The following is a 21,083-nucleotide window of genomic DNA, read 5'->3' on the forward strand; positions in this document are numbered from 1 at the left end:
CCGCACTGTCTTCTTTAATGTTGACTGTTAACCCAAACATTATCAGTTTGTCTCCATCAGTGTATTTATCTCTTAAATCAGGATTTCAGATTGTTATTGTTATCTGTTTATAGTTAAATCTTGATAACATTTCTGCCATTTGAATCCTCTCTTTTATTAAATCTTCTTATTTCAGAATAATGTTAAGTTCAGTGTACTTATTTTCTAAAGCTTATTTCTCATTAGTGTACACAAGCCTATTTTCTTTTCCATAACCATACATGGTGAATGGTAGTTTTGTTTTTCTTTTTATTAAAAAAATGGTGTCCTATTAGTTGAAAAAAACTCCTTTTCTTAAAAGGAGATGTTTAATGTATGGAAATTATAGTTCAAAGAGGAGAAAGACCAATAATTACATAATTTTATATTACTTCCTTCTAAAATATTGAAGTTTTATGAAAAGAAAGTAAATAAAAATTACTTATCAAACATTACAGTAATGCTAGATATAAAAGACTATATAGCCTAATTAGAATTAGGTAAGACATTGAGTGATCTTGACCTATTTTTTTAATCTTGCACAGTCACCTAAGAATTACCACTGAGTCAAAGCCATGATCCATCCAGCCCTGCATTTTATTAAGAGTAGCCCCAAAATGGATGGAACTGGAGGATATTATGTTAAGTGAAATAAGCCAGGCACAGAAAGACAAATTCCACCTGTTCTTACTCATTTGTGAGCATTAAAATCTGATCACATAGAAATAAGGAGTAGAATAGAGAGGTCCCTAGCGGACAGGAAGCATATTGGAGAGGGGGTGTAGTGATTGGGTGGATAATGGGTGCCAAAACACAATAATGTTATGTGGCACAATAGGATAACTGTAGTCTACATCAAGTAATTATACATTTCAAAATAACTAGAGAAGAGTTTGAATTTTCCCAACACAGAAACAATAATATTTGAGGAGATGGAAATGCTAACTAAAGTTATCTGATCATTACACACTGTATACATGCATTGAATTATGAACAGTACCTCATAAATAAGTATAAATATTATATGCCAATTAAATGTTAAAATTTAAAAATTAAAATTTAAGTTAAGGGCTGAGGGGCTGGGGATGTGGCTCAAGCGGTAGCGCGCTCGCCTGGCATGCGTGCGGCCCGGGTTCGATCCTCAGCACCACATACAAACAACAATGTTGTGTCCGCCGAAAACTAAAAAATAAATATTAATAAATTCTCTCTCTCTTTAAAAAAAAAAAAAAAAGTTAAGGGCTGAGGGTAAGCTTAGCATGTTCAAAGCCCTGGGTTCAATCATGGACACCAATTATTGTTTTGGTTTTACTTAAAACAAAACAAAACAGTAGCCCAAATTTATAAAACCTGCTATTCTAGTGTTAGTCATAATGTATGAGAATCTCAGGTAAGAGTTGTTGGGTAGTCAGAACCAAAAAATAGAGTTCATTGAGTTATTTTGTCTTGTCACTTCTGTTGATCTTAAATACATCTGACATGGTTTCATATCATATTTAGTAGGATCACGGGATGGGGTTGAGATGAATCACTGCCTTTTTCTTTTTGAATTTTGGTGAATATCATGACATGGTAATTTTGTGCTATGCCAATTCAGCTATAACTATGCTTCCCAGAATTTCCTTCCTTATTGTGGTTTCAATTTGATGTTGGCCACTAGGGACATTTCTCTGAGATTTGGAAGAAAGAAGCAGCATCCATTATGCTCTGAAGGTTGGTGCCAGGCCCCAGGCATCACTACTATGTTCTTTGTATGCCAAGCAATTCATGTACGTGTGTGTGTGTTTTGTTACTGACATTCTGACTCACTTTGTCTACATAGTATAGTATAGAAACCAGTTCGACAGCTTCTCCAACTCCCAAGAGATCTTCAAATTTCAATTTCTGGACCAGTACCACATGTAGCAATATGGACAAAGACACTAACTTTATCTGCAGGTGGCCTGCATCATTGAGGTTTGATGTTAGGGTTAAGGTTTCAGTTTGTCCTTTTGGCTTCTTATTTGTTCTTGCTTTACCCTCCAGTAGGTCCAGCCATTTTTTCTAACTCTCTTACCTGGTAACTACAATTTCATGCTTACAATCAGTTGCAGAAGCAACATCATTGCACATACTTCTTCAGCAGATCCCTTTGTGGTCCCTTTCTAATGACTTTTCTTTGATCCTCCAATGATTCCTTTTCAGAGCTTTATTTCCTCAGTTTTTCCCCAAACTGTGAAAAATTATAATACCTACAATAAAATCCTTATCCATAAACCATTTATAGAGTCTAATTCCTTGACTGAATCCTATTTGATATAATGCCTACTTATATAATACCTTAATTACACCCCAATGGGGGAACTTAAAAACACCCCAGGTAACAGTTGTCCTACAAATGGCAAGGAGAAATGCGTGTTTAACCTGACATGATAGCACAGGATGGCTTACAGGATAGCATACACCAAGCAATGCCAAAGGACACTGAATGTAGGAAGGAATTTAAAAAGGAACCTGGATGTCTATTCTAGTCTACCCTGAGAATATGCTATAGCTTGGGTCGTAAGGGTCCCCTAAGTTCATGTGGTAAAGGCTTGCCCCCCAGTGTTGTGCTACTGGGAGTTGGTAGAACATTTAGGAAGTAAGGCTCTGTGACTGGTGTTCAGATCATTGTGGCATGCTCTTGAAGGAGATAGTGGGACCTTTACTCTCTTTTTTGCTTTCCAGTCAAGGGATTTTTATTTTATTTATTTATTTTTTTAGTTATATATGGGCACAATATTTTTATTTTGTTTATTTATTTATTTTTATGTGGTGCTGAAGATCAGACCCAGGGTCTCATACGTGTGAGGTGAGCGCTCTACTGCTGAGCCACAACCCCAGCCCAGGTCAAGGGATTTTGCTCTGCCACGTACTTCCACCATGGCATGCTGCCTCACCACAGGCCAAAAATCAACAGGGCTAACTGATCATGGACTGAAGCCTACAACACTGAACAAAATAACCTTTTTTTTAAAATCTTTTATCCCAGGTTTTTGTTATAGTTATGTAAAACTGGCTACCAGTATATTTATATTCTCAGTGAAGTAAAAATTTAAAAAGAGAGCTAACTCAGAATGTGTCTGTTTCTTACAGAGATTCAGTTCTTTAATAACAATTCCATCTCTACTCTTTGCTTTCAGATTATCATAAAAACAAAGAAATAAAAAGAGAAAAAAACCCAGAAGGCCAGATGTTAGGAAGTGCTTGACTTTACTTTCCAGGGTTAAGCATTCTGGCTCTACTAAAAACTTTGTGGAAGTTGTGCATGCTCCCCACCCAGAGTCCACGTCATATACACACTTTTTTCCCCATTCCATTGAAGGGCATTCCAGGGTCCCATGTGCCCTTTCATGGGAGTCTAAAAAGTTCTTTAAGACTCCCCAGCCTTAAGATAGCATGTAGGCCTTCCCAACATGGGCCTTCCATCTGGGCTCCATATCAAGGAATGACCTACTTTTTAATCCCTTATCTTTATTGAAGACCTAGCTCTTCATAATAGGTCTTTCAAAAACACCTTCAAGATAGAACTCTTGATTCTCATCCCTCTCTACCTCTGCCACAACATCACTTCTCTCTAGTCACCCTCATCTCCCTAACTGGCTGATCAAGCAAAAAAACCTCAGTCAACCTTGATTCCACTCTTTCTGGCTTCTCACATGCAATCTATCAGTGAAGTCCTGCTAATTAAATTTCCAAATATTTCCCAATTCTGACCCCTCTGTCTTCATTCAAACTTATAATCTTGGGTACAGATTGTACTAAAAGCCCCCCAATTGATTTCATTGCTTCTACTCTTGACCCCTTTGGTCCATGCTCCACAGAGTAATCTGTGGGGTCCTTTGATAACTTAAGTCAGAGTGGTTTTTTTCCCCTAGCTTAAAATTTTCCAATATCTGCCTGTTGCAATTAGAATAAAATCTAAACTTTTAAGGTCCCACACAATTTGACTCCTGACAATTTTTTAGCTATGTTCTTCTTCCTGAACATACAAAAAGTTTATATAAACTGGACCATTCATCCTGGCTGTCCCCTCTGTTTGGCTTGTTACAACACAAATCTTTGTGTGACCAGTTGATTCATATAATTTTAGTCTCAACTGAAATGTAATCTTTTCAGAAAAGTCTTTCAGAGTTACTGCCTCTAAGATTGTACCCACCTCCCAATCACCTTCTATTTTATTATCTTCACAACTTTTGCCACTTGCTGAAATAATCCCTTTTATTTTTATGTTTACTTGCTTGCCTATTGTTTGTTTTCCTCCTCTGTAGTCTTGTCTGTCTTGCTTATCATTGTAACTCAGTTTCTGGCAAGAAGTTGGTGTGCATCAAATACTTGTTGAATGAAGTTTGTGATGATTTTCCTTTATAAAGATGATGAAAGTAATTATCATTTATCTTCCTAGTTTTTAATAAGTTATTATATATGATTATATGCTCAGAGGAATATTAACTGTGAAAATTTTTGTTACTTGCCAGTATTGTAATGGGAATCAGGATTGCTTGGGATCTGATTAGAAAAAATAATAATATATAATTCCCTTTAATGTCTGCTATGCCACCATACCATTTTTTCTGTCTTTTTTAACTTTTCTCTTGTCTCACAGATAGTATTTTTTCATCTCCCTCTTCTATGTTCCTGAAAAAACAATGCCTCCTTTCCCTTCAATTAGTCATGGTGACGGAGTGCTCGTTTTCTCTGCAAGGTACTTATTTGTTTCAGCTTCATTTCCTGCTTTCTTTCCCCTAAGGTCATTGAATCACAATTTGATATATACATTGCTATTAAGGTTTACTAGAGGCAATTGGACTTGTATATATTTTAAATTAATGTCTTTTATTATAATGAGTCAGAAAGTCTATGAATTGAAAAATTATTCTTTTTCGTAGGTATTCAGCAGCATTACTCAGACAACATGTCCCTGCTGGGTGTGGACTGCTCTTCTGGTTTGGTGGTGAGTGATGATGGCAGCATTTCCTGCAGAAGGATGTTGTGTAAAGGATAAGCACAAGTATGACAAAACTGCAACACAGAAGGTAGGAGGCATAGGGACAATTAATAGGCTACTGGCCTGAGTAAACCAGAAAATCTTTGTGGGCAACAGTGGAAGACTTGAGGGGTATGGCTGCTGGAAAGCTGGAAATGATCTCAAGAGGAAAAAATAATGTGAAATAGAAATCAGCTAAAAACAGTGCTGACTATCCTTTGTATTTTGTTTTAGTCGGCTTTTGTGTTGCTGTGACCCCAAGAACAACTAAAGAAAGAAAAGTTTATTTGTGGCTCATGGTTTAGTCCATGGACAGTTGACTCCATTGGTCTGTGTCTAAGGTGAGATAGCACATTATGGGGAAGGGGTACCCTGAAGAAAAGCTGCTGAGCTTGAGTCATGGTCAGGAAGGAGAAGGAGAGAGGGAGAGGGAGAGAGGGAGAGAGGGAGAGAAATGGAGGAGGAGGAGGAGGAGGAGGAGGAGGAGGAGGAGGAGGAGGAGGAGGAAGAGAAGGAAGAGGAGGAGGAGGAAGAGGAGGAGGAGGAGGAAGAGGAGCAGGAGCAGGAGGAGGAGCAGGAGGAGGAGCAGGAGCCATAGAGAAGGTGCACACTTCCAGGGCATCCCCCAGTCATCTAACTTTTTCAGCCACGCCCCACATGCCTATAGTTATCACCTGATCAGTCTATTTCAACTAGGTTATAGCTCTCACAATTCAATCATTTCACCTCTGAATATTCCCGCATCAACAGGAGTTTTCGAGGGGAGAACATCATATCTAAACCATAACATATTTTGTGCCAATCTCTAGAAAAATGTGAAGATCTCCTTTTTATAAACTAGTAGGAAGGGTTACATGTTCTCATGGTTAAAAAAATTAAGACAACATGTTGTAGTAATTCACAAACATGCCAAGTAATATAGTGAATATGGATAACTTATTTCAGTAGTTGGGCTGATTTATGTGGAAAGGACTTTGAAGTGGGTCAGGGCCCAACATGATCAAGAGAAAGAGCAGCATTCTACTATATAATTTGGAGATGAAGTCTGGGAATGATGGCAGTACACTGGGAACAGAATGATCATAATGGGTGATGAATCATGAAGATGATTTTAATAAAAATAATGAATGACTTGGAAAACATTTGCTTAGTGGTTTATCTTTGATATTATAAGTTAAATGGATGAGTTAGGTTCTACATTAGGCTTTATAAATAATCAACTAAGAAATCTAAATAAAAAAAATGTGTTTTTGAAATTTGCTACTGTACCTATTTCTGCCAAATGAAACCTATTTCCAATCTAATATTCCCAGCCCTTTCTGAAATGTTTTAAACTACGACAGTCATGTAGTTTTTCAACTATATCTTTTCTCTGGTTCTGTGATATTATACCATTCTGGATCTTTGTATTAGCTAATTGTTCCTTCTCTTTTCCCTTCATTGATTCTGTCTGCAGTTTATGGAGGTTTAAATTTGAGCATAGTTCCCATATTCTTCTCAACTTTCTTCTGTAAATGTACCTCATGGCAGCAAATAATTTTCTATCAAAGCAGAGGTCTCCTAATATATCTGTACGTCTAGCTAAATTTTAGATATTTCAGAAGATCTAGAATCAACTCTAATGCAATACATCTTGAAATCAAATTCATCTTCCTTACTAACCATCTTCCTTTTCCTCTTTCATATTTGTCAATGTCACCCCCCAAAGTAGGTATTATGAAAACATTAGTTTTTTAAAAAAAATTTCTCTCCATCTCCCATCAATGTGATCAGCCAAGTTTGACCTTTCTATCTTTGAAATATGTTATTTCTACAATTGTCCTATAATGTTTTATTATCTCCTCTTATAATAGAAAATAGACAACATATACAAGTTAGAAGCCATGATTATAAAAACTAGCAAAATCACTATCTGTAGAGTTCTCTATGCATTCTTTCCAGGTCTCATTTCCTTGTATGCCTAAACCAAACCACTCTCCTGAATTTTGTCCTAATTAGTTGCTATTAAAATTGCTTTTCAATATGAAAGTATTCAGGAAGAATATATGTTTTAATTTTGCTTGCCTTTGAACTTTGTAAAAATGGAATCTTCTGAGATTTGCTTTTTCATCTACAATGCATATAGCTGTAGTCTGTTCATTTTCACTGCTGAATTACATCCCATTATATTGAATGCACTACAGTTAATTAATTTATCTGTACTCCTGTTCATGGTCATTTTGACTATTTCCACATTTTTTTATTTTATGAACTGTGCTACAGCTATGAATATTCCATTCTAGCCAACATCTCTTGGTATGAGAGTTTCTTTAAGAAATTGTCTTAGAAGTGAAACAACTTATCACAAGTTAGAAATTTATTCAAACTGATGAGATAGAGTCAATTAGTGTTCTAGATTAATTGGACCATTGTACTCTTCCTAGCACCTAAAATAATAGAGATGTTTGTTGTAGGGTTTTGGTGAATAACATTTATAAGTTTAAGAAAATACCCTTCTAGGGGCTGGGATTGTGGCTCAGTGGTAGAGCGCTCACCTAGCACAGGTGGAACCTGGATTCGATCCTCAGCACCACATTAAAAAAAAAAAGGCATTGTGTTGTTGTGTTGTATGCATCTACACCTAAAAAAAATGAATATTAAAAAATACTTAAAAAAAGAAAATATCCTTCTATTCTTAGTTTGACAAGATTTTGTTTTTTTAAATAATAAATTGGTGTTAAATTTTATCAAGTGGTTGATTTCTTTTATGTGTTGATATAGTTTTTCAAGGGTTGGTCTATTCTCACGTGGCTAGCATAATTCCAGCTTGACACACTGATGTATATTTTTATAAATTCTGCTGAATTTTGTTTGGAAATATTTTATGTAGAATTTTTTTCATCTCTAAAATAATTAGTAAGGCCAGGCAAATTGTAGTAATTTAACTTGTGATTTAACTCTTTTCATACTGTCCTCTTTTCATTCTGGTGTCAAGAATGAGTCTGGGAACTTTACCTCTTTTGGGGAAGTATTTGATACTTGAAAAGTCATATGGGCTTTATTTACTTATTTATTTACTCTTCAGCTTTTGGATTTTGTCATAGATGAATTTTTTATTTTGTGGTATGAGGAATTGAACCCAAGGCCTCCTGCATACCAGGAAAGTGCTATACCACTAAGCTATAGCCTCAAGTTAAAAAAAAATTATATTGACACTGTCTCACTAAGTTGCCCAGGCTAGCCTTAAAATTATGGTCCTCCTGCTTCAGTCTTCCAAGTGGTAGGGGTTACAAGTAAGTGCTGTTTTGCCTGGCCGCTAACATGAGTTTTACAGTTATTTTCCAGGAATTTATTAAGTTCTTTAAATTATGGTTCTTTGCATTCATGTATCTTTAACCTTTTTGTGTGTCTATAAATATATACTACTTTCCACTCCTAATTATTGCTTATTTGAACCTTTAAATTTTTTTTCTTGATCAGTCTCACCAAAGGTTAATCCATTTTACCAAGAGAATTGACTTTTTTTTGCATATGTCATTAATGTGTATTTTTATAAAATGGCTGAACTTTTGGGATCCTTTATTTCTGTTATTCCTTTAAATGTTAACTTTAGTTGCTTATATTCCTCATATCTTATTTATAGCCTCTTTTCTTTTGGCCACTAGTATGAAGGTGTTTACTTGCTTCAAAGGACTTGTAAGAATTCAATAATCACAGGTTTTGATATGCAGTATTTTTATCACACAGTTTTAATATTTTATAATTTCCATATTTTATTTTAAATTTTATTGTTTAAAATTATTGACTAAATAATTTATTTTTAAAATTTCCAACTATATGGAAATTCATATTTTTGTTTTTATACTTCTTAAATCAGCTCTTAAAATTCTAAACATTCTATTTTATGGCCAGGCAACCCAGTTAGAAGGATAACAATTTGTGAATTTTATAAAGATTTGCTTTATATTACATGAGACTTGCTTTATTTTCTATTGAAAGGAATGTATTCTGTAAATAAAGATTATATAGTTATATATATATAAAGATTATATATAGTTATACTATATATAAATGTATAACTATATATATAATTGTGTTGTTGATTTCATCCATACCTTTACTAATTATTTTCTTGACTTGAAGTCTTGTTTAAATCTCCCACTATGAATTTGGGAAAATTTCCCTCTAGTTCTGTCAATTTTTGCTTTATGTACTTTGCAACTGCATCATCAGATGTATAAATTTAGAATATTTCAATCTTTTTATGCATTGAATCTTTTATTATTATACAGTATTCTCTCTCCTTTGCCATGCATTTTGATTAATAAAGCTATATCAGTTTAAAAACAAATAACATTTGCATGGTATATTTATTTCCATTCTTTCCAAGTTTTCCTGTCCTATTTTTCTGTGTGTATCTTGAGAATTGAAATTAAACATTTTCCTTCTTTTATTTACAATTCAGACCATTTACTTTCTTGATTATCAACTTGATTCTCCCATCTTAACTGTGCTATGTCATTTTTCTGTATGCTTCTTTTTTCCCCTCTTCCTGCTTTCTCAATTGGTTCTTATTTTTTAATCTGTTTTTTATTCAATTTTAATCCTCTGAGAGTTCAAACATGTTTTCTATATCTGTCATATAGAAATTAGCCTATAAATTTTACCATATATAGTAACAATTTACAAAGTCCAAATTCCACATTTCTATTTCCCTTTTATCATAAATATTTAACAATTTAACAAAATATTATTGTAACTATGTTTATCTTACATTCCTATTGTCTCTCCTCTTCCTTTTCCTAATTTTTTGATTCTTCTTCCTTCTCTATCCTCTTCTTTCCATGAAGATTTCACTGTCTTGATTCTCCAACAATGAGTTAAGAGATATTTGTCATCCTCTAGCTGGGGTTCTAATCCTAATGTCGCAGTAGAACATTTAGAACATCACATAAATGATATTTTCTGTCACTGACTTGAGTATAGACAGCATGAGTAGAATTTCTGGATCATTTAGAGATTAGAGAGATGATGCTAGTTTTCTTCCATGGTGATTATACAAACTCATACTCTTGCCAGAAGTATACTATGGGTTCATTTGCCCCAAAACTCACTAACAATGCATATTCCAAAAACTTTAATATTTGTTAAGCTTAAATTACGGAAAACAATATACTATCTCCTTGAAATTAAACATCTATTCTCATGTTTACAGGATATCAGGGATTACTCTTCTGTGAACTGCTTAGTAATGTCCTTTATTTTTTCTAGTAGGCTATTTTTATTATTGATTTATTGAGGTTTCTATTTAGGAAATCATCTCTCTCTCTCTCCCCCCCCCCCCAGCCCCCGTGTGTGTGTGTGTGTGTGTGTGTGTGTGTGTGTGTGTGTGTTGTAATAATACCCAGTTATTCAGGAGTTTTATAATCTAATATTCTTTACAAATGCATTTTAATTACAAAATATTTGAGATAATATTAATTTAAGAAGTACTATAAGAAGTTATGCTAAATATTATTAATCTTAATTGGTTTTGTTTTTTAAGTTGTTTTTATTTATTTACTTGTTTGTTTGTTTATTTATTTATTTTGTGGTACTGGAGATTGAATCTAGGGCACTGTGTTTGCTAGGCAAGAGCTCTACCACTGAGCTACACCTCAAGCCCTGATAATTGCATTTTAACAACTATTGGTGCTATGGAATGTTTGTGTCCCTCCAAAATTCATCTTGAAACTAAATCTTAAAAAAAATTTATTTTAGTTGTTGATGGACCTTTATTTATTTTTACTTATTTATATGCAGTGCCGAGATTCAAACCCAGTGCCTCACACATACAGGGCAAATGCTCTACAACTAAGCCCCAACCCCAGTCCCTCAAAACTAAATCTTATACTATAGTATTAAGTACTAGTACATTTGGGAGTGATTCAGTACTAAGGACTCCTCCCTGGAGAATGATATCAAATGTCTTATAAAGGATACTTCACACAGCATTTTCTTTTTACCTTTATGCCTAGCATCTTGATCTTGTACTTTCCAGCCTCTAGAATTGTTAGAAGTGAATTTGTTCTTTATAAATTATCCAGTCTTAGGTATTTTGTTATAGCAGCACAATCCACCAACTATTCCTGCGGCTTCCTATTTTTCTTTATTTTGCAATTTTCTATACTTTGTAATATTTATATGAAGATACAATGTTTCATGAAAAATAATGTATTTTACACAAAAGACTCTATGGTAACTATGTGGCTATTCAAAGGAGGAATGAGTACTGATTCATTTTAGAAGGATCTGTTGAATGTCAATTTAAAGATGGGAAGAGTTTCTTGCTTAAAGGGTGTGTGTGTTCAAGGTCCAGTTAAATTGAACAGTGTTGGTGGATGGGGGAATTCCTTGGGAGGGTGGGAAGTTAAAGTTTCAGATTGGATATTAAATGGGTCACTTTTAATTTCTCTAATTTTCAGAGTCAATGATTGATGGTGGACTGGGATGATTACAACCCTAGAGTAGAGGAAAAAGTCTGGTATGAGATGGATTTGTATTCATCCTACCCAATTTGAGATAAATGAATCTTCTTTTCTTGGTTGTTTTGTGTAAGAGCTGGTCTTGGTTGTAGAAGGGGCACCTAAGGGTATTGTTGGGAATAACCAATGATTAGTCACATTAATTTCACTATAATGATGAGAACAGGATAGAGCTCTGATAGTGGTTAGTCCTAGCAATGAATGGGGCTTAGGGGTTTCGGATTTGGCATACATCTCACCCCACATTCTCACCATCCTAACTCAAGATCTTGTGAGGAAGAGGACACACTTAAGGGGAGGAGGGACTAAAGCAACTCGTTTTGGATCATTGCTTCTGGGGTTTGGGCACAGAAGACAGACTTAAACACAGTCCAAAGGATATGCCAAGACTGGAACCCATGGGCAATATACAAGTATAACAGGGACTTGTCGACGCCTTCCTTGCTTCTATTGAAGGCTAGAGAAAACTCTTCCCAGAGTTAAAGGTATATTTAGGTGGTAGGGAGGGTATGTTTGTGCGCGTTTTAGTGTTAGTAATTTAAACGGTGCTTAGTTGGAGGTGAGAACCCTTCCTGGACGATTAAGACTGTTAACAGGTCCCCACACTTTGCAGAGTTTTTCTTTGGATAGAATAGGGGTGGTGGCTGGGTGCAGAGAGAGAAGATAGCTTGGGAGTGTTGACTGACTACTGCCAAGATGGATATTCTCAGCAAAGAGAAAGAAAACAGGAGACAGGAAGAAAGACCCTGGGGCTTTAAGTGCAGCAGGAGCGGCAGGAAAGGCAAGGGTGCTGCACGTGGCGAGCCCGCTGGTCCAGGGTCTGGTGGTGGCAAGGTGAGGGCGGGGCCTCGGGAGCGTGGCCACCCACTGGTGCCCCGTCGCAAGGTCCCTAGAAAAGAAGCGCGGTTCTGGCTGCGATTGGACTCCGGAGCTGCACGCGGCTGGAGTGGACCCACAGCGCAGCTTTCCGCTAGCGGAGGCTCCCAGCGCCCAAGCGCCGCGCCGCCGAGAGGGTTCCCCAGAGCCACTGGGCGCCGGCGAGCACTCCAGGCAGGTCTCCGAGCTAGGTCTCCCGCCTTTCGCCTGGCTCCGGGGGTGGGTCCTGAGACCTCGTTCCTCCAGAGTCCGAGGCTCCGCGTCCTCCCAGTGAGGAGCAGCTCGCGACTGGACACCGACGAGAGGTACTCGATTTCCGCGCGGGTTCTCTTTTTTGCGTCCCAGAGAGGCGACACAGGGCGGAGGGTGCTGGTCGGGAAGCTAACCTGAAATCCAGGAGGAAGAAAATTCGTCGATCCCACCTCTCTCTTTTTAGAACTCAAATCATAAACTGGCCACTGTCAGCTCAGTTTGAGGAATCTGCACAATTTTCGAGGGGTAAAACGACCTGAATATTCTGTTTAACTTTGTTTCGTCTGTTTTCTCTTTGACCTAACTTTTTGGAGGGAGGAGGTGGAAGGCAGTGAAGGAAAGGAGGCGAGTCCTAGGGTTCTGGATCTGCTGTCCTCCCTCCAAGTCTCTGAGCTAGCTGTCAGGGTTGTATGCGGTCAACGGCATTTTTAAAGCCAGCTTGGAAAATAGTAGCTCTGTAGCAATTCATTGCCAACTTAGTCCTTGTTTTCCACTTATGTGCTTAGTCCGAGTTACTGAGCGATCAATTGGCAGGAAAACTTGTGCAAAGAAGCATTAGAAAATGTCAAGATTTTGCTAAACCTAAGTGCCTTGCATCATCTCATACTAGCACATGTCTACCTTGGTTTTCATGCTCCTTTATGTATGCATGTTAATCTCCAGCCAGCTACTGAACAACCTAAGAGAAGCCACAGATTCACCAGGCATTTATCTTTAATTAAAAAATGGAAGCAGCAGTACCTTTGAAACTTAGAATGGTGTTTGAGAGATCCAGTATCATTTCGATTAATAGATTTGTAACAATTGGATTAAAAAATAACTCCCTGTGGTTACACATAGAATGAATGGACTGCATTTTGATCCACTGACTTAAAATGTATTCTGGTAGGAGCCTTCAATAGGGTGAGAAGTTGCCAAGCCATATCACTGAGCATTTTTATTAATCTGCAAAGGGAGAAGGTTTCTTCCAGATGTAAAAGTAAGGAAATGAACCTACCACATCTTCATAAATGTGTTGGCTTTCAATGGCTCCCAAAGACTGTTTATCAGAATCTTGTATCAAGTTGAATTGTAAAATCCTTTCAAAGAAAGGTCTAAAAATCAGCAACTTAGAGGAAAACCAAGAAATACACAGAATTTGGCTCTATCAAAAATATGCTCACTTATTTATAATTTTTTAAGTTTAAATAGATCACTGAGTAATTGAATAATTTTCTTATTAAGTTAAAATATCCCCCCTCATATTTTTTTTTATATAGAATATGGGTTCTGCCACAAGAAGATGGTTCTACCTACTCGGCTGCATTATGCTGATCAATCTGGTTAATGCTGACTTTGAATTTCAAAAGGGAGTGCTTGCCAGTGTCAGCCCAGGGATCACAGAAGACATTGATCTCCAGTGTTGGAATGCTTGCTCTTTGACATTGATAGATCTCAAAGAACTCAAGATAGAGCACAATGTGGATGCTTTCTGGAATTTCATGTTGTTCTTGCAGAAATCCCAGCGGCCTGGACATTATACTGTCTTCTTAAATATAGCTCAGGATTTTTGGGACATGTATATAGACTGCTTGCTTTCAAGGTCTCATGGAATGGGCAGAAGACAGGTGACACCTTCCAAGTATAGTTTTCCATAGAAAATACAGGAGGTAATTTAAATGTGCATTTAAGAGAGTAGCAGTTTAGCTTTATTAAAAATTAAATATCTCATCCTTCTGATTTTTTTCAAGTTTATCAGACAAACTAGCAAATTTGACATGTTTAGCTTTTTCCTAATAAGGGTCTTTAATGTTCATTTTTATTGATTTTTATATTATTTAGAAATCACGAGAGCTCTGATATATAAATGTTTGATTCTAAATAATGTTGGAATATAATACAGTTTGATAGATCATTGAAACTATTTTATTTTCACCTACAAATAGCTTATAACATTGTAATTATTCATATTAAATTAATTGATGAAGTTTTAAACACCAGACATACTTTGTCTTTTTAAATTACTTTTTTTCAATAAGGTTGTACAAAAGAATAGAATCTCATGAGTAATATTAGAACAAATACTAATTTATCCTTTCTAATCTTACAGGATTGGATTTTATAAAATGTGAGTTTTACATTTAAGTGGGAAAACACAGAAAATACCTCAAACAAGATGCCACCAAATGAAAGCTTAAATATGTCAGTACTTGTGAGGTCAAATATTTCCTATAGTTATTATCAAGATTATAATTTCTAATTCCTTAATTTTGAAGGTTATATTTTTTTCTGATGTGCAATTGCTTTTTTGATATTATCATTCCCCTCTTTTCAGGTACTTTGTCAATTCTTTTTTATTTAGAAAGCATCTTTGTAAAGTATCTTTGTTTTAAAGAAAATGCTACTTAAAATGCAAATGTGATATATGTTTTAATAGTAAATGTAATAAAATTGTAACCAATTTTATAAGGTATTTTATACCTTAATATTGACTTTAAAATTGTGCCAAAATTAATTCCAGTATTTTCCTAAAGTGTAATATTTAATTTTGATGTAATGTACCATGTGGCTTCTAAAATGTGCATTTCCTCATCTTCTCTTATATATTAAAATATTTTTCTATGCATTAAGGACTAAAACCATTTTCCTTTTTATTGTCTGAACTTTTAAAAAAGAACAAAAACAAAAAGGCAGTAAGGAATTTAATTTTAGTAGAGTGCAGTTTATAGAATTTTTTCTAGGTGTTAGCTCAGTTGATTTTTATATTACTATTTATAATTTACATTTTATTCCAAATGGATATGAAGCTTTATCATGAGATAATTCTAAGTAGGAACTTATAATGATGGGAAATGGCAATAAGAAGTTAATAATATGCAGTTATGGTTTAGATTAATACTTTGATTACCTTTGGTAAGGGGTACCTACAAATTTGGCCCTAGTTACTTACTTTTCAAAGTGAAGAGGGACTTATGCACAGTTTCAAGATTCACTTGTTTACAAAAAACAAAACCACACATTCAGGAGAAGCCCAGTCTTTCCTAGGACTAAGAACCAATAGAAATCTGTCCTATTGGTTTTTATAAAGGCTATCCTAGTGTAGAGCACTATTATCAAGTATCATTATAATGACAGATCTCGTCTATGCAAGCTGAATAGGTACACCAAAACCAACAAAATATGAAAATTTTAAAACAGCAAAAATAATACTGAATAAGTTTATAACTATTTGATAGTTTGACTTGATTCAATAATAAACTTTGATATAAAGGAGGGGGCATTTTCTGAATTATGGATCACCCTGAAATTCCAATGAAGTTACACTAGAGTATACTAGCAGTTTTGTACACACACAAATGAGTGCACACACATTTCACACTTTATAAAAACCAATAGGTTATGTGAACCCCAGGCTAACAATCTTCAATGTTAATGAATAAGCTGACTTCATGGATTTCAGGCATTCTTTTAAAAATGCAATTCCACATAACAAAGCATTGCATAGTAACTGGGTAGCAAATAATATAAGATTGTAGGTCTAATAAAGTCCTATATTGAAAATATTTTATTTTACCAATGAATGGTGGATCCCTAAGCTGAAAAAATCAACTGGTTGGAGAGCAGGTCCAATGTTCTCTTAACAACGACCAGACACATACCCAAGAAGATGCATAAAATTTATTTCCTACAGGTGGGCTAAAGAAGTACCTAGAGGCACAGTATCATGATTTTCCTTAGAAAATAATTTGCTTTTATAACCTGTGGGCAGATGATTAAAACTCAGAAGTTTAGTACCATAAATCAAGACTGTATTTTTTACCTAAAACTGTCCAATCAGTTGTCATCATTTGCTTATAGTTACATAATTTTATTGCATCAATCATAAAAGTTCTACCTTTAATCAATAAAATTAATAGTTAGCCTTCCAAGCTAAATTAGTTACAAATGGTTTCCTGGTTCTCCTAATTTAATATAATACTCTACTGTACTGGACTGTTAAAAATAATGACTGCTGCTAAAATATGCATTCTGTTTTTAGAACAGTTCATCTTAAACCTTTTTGACAGTGATTGGGTATGTTAAAATTCTTTCCAGTTTCTGGTACCAATCTTCCCATCAGTTTATATAAAATCTTATCTTTTTGTTTACCCTTCATTCATTCATCAAATATTCAATGAATTTGAGGAAACATTGGTGAGCAATCCAAACATAATCCTTGATATTCCAAGTAGTCATTGAGGTGGGATGAAGGTAGGGGTAGAGAAAGATAATGTAACTAATTAAAAAGCAGTTTTATGATGGGCATGGTGGTGCATGCCTGTAATCCCAGCAGATCTGGAGGCTGAGGCAGGAGGATCGCAAATTCAAAGCCAGGCTCAGTAGCTAAAGTGTGTCCTTGAGCAACTTAGTGAGACCCTGTCTCAAAATAAAAAATAAAAAGGGCTAGGGATGTGGCTCAGTGGTTAAGCACCCATGGGTTCAATTCCCAGTATACAAAAAAAAAAAAAAAAAAAAAAAGGCGGTTTTATGGATTTCAAATGTAAGTTTACAAAGGAGGTGCCAAAAGATTTTGGGTGGAGACCTTATCTATTTTTATTTTGCCTTATTCAAAATCTGACTGGAACAGTTAAGAGATCTTAAAAATACCCACCAATTCTTGTAGGGTTTTTTTTTTTTTTTTGAGGGTGGTGGTGGTACCTGGGATTGAACTCAGGGGCACTCAACCACTGAGACACATCCCCAGCCCTATTTTGTGTTTTATTTAGAGACGGGGGTCTCACTGAGTTGCTGAGGCTGGCTTTGAACTCGTGATCCTCAGCCTCTTTTGAGCTGCCGGGATTATAGACATGCGCTACTGCGCCCAGCCTTGTTTTACTATATAGTGAAAACTCAAATCAGTTCCACAGCTTTGGGTTTATGCAGAATTCATTGAGGTTAACTCAGAACTGGTTATTTTCCAAAGAACTTAAGGCTATAGAGCAAATAAAAGATAGCAAAACATCTAATATTACATGTAAAGTATTTCTTCATCATGGTACTAGGCAATAATTGAGTATATATGACTAAAGTGCCTCTATTCTTCCTGCAGAATTTCTTTTTCCAGCTTTAAATAAACCTCTAATTTTAGAATAGTTTTACATTTGCAGAAAAGTTGCAAGGATAGTACAGCGAGTGCCTGTATACTCTTGCTCATCTTTTCTTTTTTCACCTTACATTATTATGGTACATTTGTCAGAACCAATGAGCCTATGATGATACATTATTAATTAAACTTCTTATTTTATTCAGATTTCACTAGTTTTTTTCCCTAATCTCTCCCCACCCGAGTCCATCCAGGATACCATACTATATTGACTTGTTGACTTGTCATGTCTTCTTGGTTTCTCTGGGTTTTAACAATTTCTTAAACTTTGTTTATGATGACCTGCCAATTTGGGTTATTAATATTAATATTAATATTGTAGAATGTCCCTCAATTTTGGTTTGCCTGATGTTTTTCTCATTGTTAGACTGGAGTTATATGCTTTAGGGATGAAATCACAAGATAAAGAACTGTTTCAGCCCTTCATATCAAGGGTACATATCAAGATGACTTATTACTGATAGTGTTTAACCCTGGCTAAGATAGTATTTGCTAGTACTTTCTATTGTAAAATTATTTTCCCCTCTCTTTCTAAACTGTGCTCTTTGGAAGCAAGTCACTAAACATAACCCACAGGTAAGAGAATGGAGAGTTTTATTACATCTCCTTGAAGAGGGAATATTTACATCAACTATCTAGATTTCATGGAGATTTATTTCTTCTCCCCTGGTCCCTTGCCATTAGTATGGATTTATGGACATTTATTTATACTTTGGGTTATAATGTGATATATTCCAGCCTTGGCCACTGACTTTACATTCATCTTTTATATTTTTTGGCTCAGTCTTGTACTTAGTCATTTCTTCAAGGAGCTCTAGTTTCTTTTATTGGGGAATGATATTAGAAATCAAAATCTGAGTGCTGCATCTATCTATAGAATTTTGGTCTGATAGTGTCAGGCCAGTTCCTGGACGTCAGGGGATCTGCTTTTCTTGGTCAGAAGCATCCTTGGCATTTTTTTTGACTGTCAACTAAATACAAGCAATAATGAAACATGGTTATTATTGAAACGAATGTAATTTTTATATACTTGGCAGAAAGTGTGCAAAATCAGCAGGGGCTGGTCTCCTTACACTCTACATGGATCCTGCTATACCTGGAAATCTTTGTTTAGTTTAGCAAGTTACAGTTTTTATAAATATTAACAAATTGCAGCACTTCAGATGGGACTAGCAACATTCATAAAGTTTGGAAACTGCATTATCAGAATGTAATTAGAAAATGATGAAATTAACTGTATATTAGATCTGAAAAGGCATGGAGTAGATATCAGAGATGGTTCCTGTGATATAAAATGGACTCTGGTGCTCCAGGAGGTAGACCAAGGACCAGAGGAATTTAAGTTATTCACCTATTACTTACTGGTTTTCACCAGGAGGCACTAACTACATTTTAACCAAGGAATGAACTCCCTCTTTACTGAGTTTTTTGAAGCCATTTTATCCGTGTTCACTGAATTCCATAATTTTTATTCTTGTTTTTCTTTTAATTTAGTTGATTGGTAAAAGTTTCAGTCTGAAAGCTTATCAAGCACAAATATCTACACTAAGAAATATTACTGCTCTCTATCAACCTATATTTCTTTAGCAGTTTGGCTACTAGATAATTATGTGCCCTGTTTTACCTCCTCCCTACCTAAAGGGTAAAGTCTACATTGCAGTGGAGAGGTCCATAGATATCAAAGATTATCTTGATGACAATCCTAATCAATCTGGAGATATCAGGTGTACTATATACAAAAAGTTATATGCAAGCAAGTCATATCAATTTAATTTCTACACCTTGATTATGTTTATGTCACAGTATGTATGCTTCATAATTCTGGAGAAAGTCAATCACTATTATGAAATAAACAAATCTGAACTATTTTTACATTTTGTCTGTGTTCAATATTACTTACATAATATTCAGTTAGCTGATAAATCTTCTGATTGAATTCAAAACTTTACTGAATTGCAGAGTTCCAGGTAAAGCCAACCATTACATTTACCCAATAATTAATTGGTGAGGTTTTGATGACAATAATAAAGGAAATATGGTGTCTACTTTATCCTTGGTGAACTTAGAGAGTCTGGGGGAAGGAGCTTATAGTTTATAAAATGGGGAAGAGATTCACTGTTCTCTGACATGGACACTTCATGGACACTTTGATTCTAGGTATATCTGAGGCATGCCTAAGCTGTGCCTGGTGCTTTTTGTGTGGGCTCCTCATCATGTATGCCCCTATCCACATCCATTCTTGCATCTCATTAATTCTCCTTTAGATAGAATCTTTTTTTCTGAGGGATTTCTGTGCATTCTTATCTCTTTTCAAGGGTGATGATAATTGAAAAAAAAAAGATTCTAGAGAGAACAAAACTCACTGATAATATCTACTCCTGTGGCCACAGGGAACTGGACAGTTAGGACAGGGTGAGAGACCACCAGCCAAAGGTGAACTGGTAACTCATTCTTACCAGAGCAATAATGATCTCCCCTCACAAGTAAGATAATAAAAAAACATTCTAAAGGAATGTGAGGTAGGAGAAGATACGAGAAGGAAAAGGAGGAGTAAAAAAGAGGCCCACTGCAGTGATAGGGCCTGCTGTTATGTGGTCACGTAAGTGGAATGTATGCATCTCTTCCCAATTCTGCATTCAACAACATCATGTTAGTAGCTTGACCAACCATGGCTGGTTATAGTAGAGTATTTACAGGGCTGGGGCTGTAGTTTAGTGGCAGAATGCTTCCCTAGCATATGTGAAGCACTGGGTTCAATACTTAGCAATGCATAAAAATAAACAAAATAAAGGCATTCTGTCCATATACAACCACAAAAAATATTTGAAAAAAAGAGTATTTACACCATGCAAGTTGGCAAATACTACTAAAGAGGGCTTTTTCACCAGAGAAAACCAGTCATCATAGCTTTACCATTACACTGCTGAGTGTCATATGTACCAAGAATGTAGACTCAAATTCCAGTTACTTTCTTGCTTAAGAAAACAGGTTTTTCTCTCTCCTAGTCCCAGACATGAACTCAACTTTGTGGATTTTTGGCTGGAGGAGTAGTTTAATAGGGATTAAGACAAGAGATGAAAACCTCATAATTGCATTCAGGGACATGGATACTTGGCTCTATGCCCACCATTATGGTATCTACCACTTATTTATTTATAAGATAACTCCACCATCAAAGGAAGGAACACACTCCCCTCTATCTTTTCCTTCTCCAATACAGAAGAGGAGGACTATTAGACTTTGATTTGCATATTTACAAATTAAGAGTAAAACCGTATGTATTTTTATTTTTATTTTCACTGTTTGA

The 21,083-nt window shown here is 35.5% G+C and overlaps 1 protein-coding gene across 1 annotated transcript; it reads left to right on the forward strand.

The window, feature by feature from the left end:
- Nucleotides 1–13,916: 13,916 nt before the first annotated feature.
- Nucleotides 13,917–14,291, forward strand: LOC308645364 (protein FAM237B; the record flags this gene model as incomplete). Its single annotated transcript, XM_081287415.1, has 1 exon — nucleotides 13,917–14,291. The coding sequence occupies one exon, from the start codon at nucleotides 13,917–13,919 to the stop codon at nucleotides 14,289–14,291; it is 375 nt and encodes a 124-aa protein (XP_081143541.1).
- Nucleotides 14,292–21,083: the final 6,792 nt, after the last annotated feature.

This window comes from Spermophilus citellus (assembly GCF_964194105.1).
Source record: "Spermophilus citellus genome assembly, chromosome: 3".
Lineage (NCBI taxonomy): Eukaryota > Metazoa > Chordata > Mammalia > Rodentia > Sciuridae > Spermophilus > Spermophilus citellus.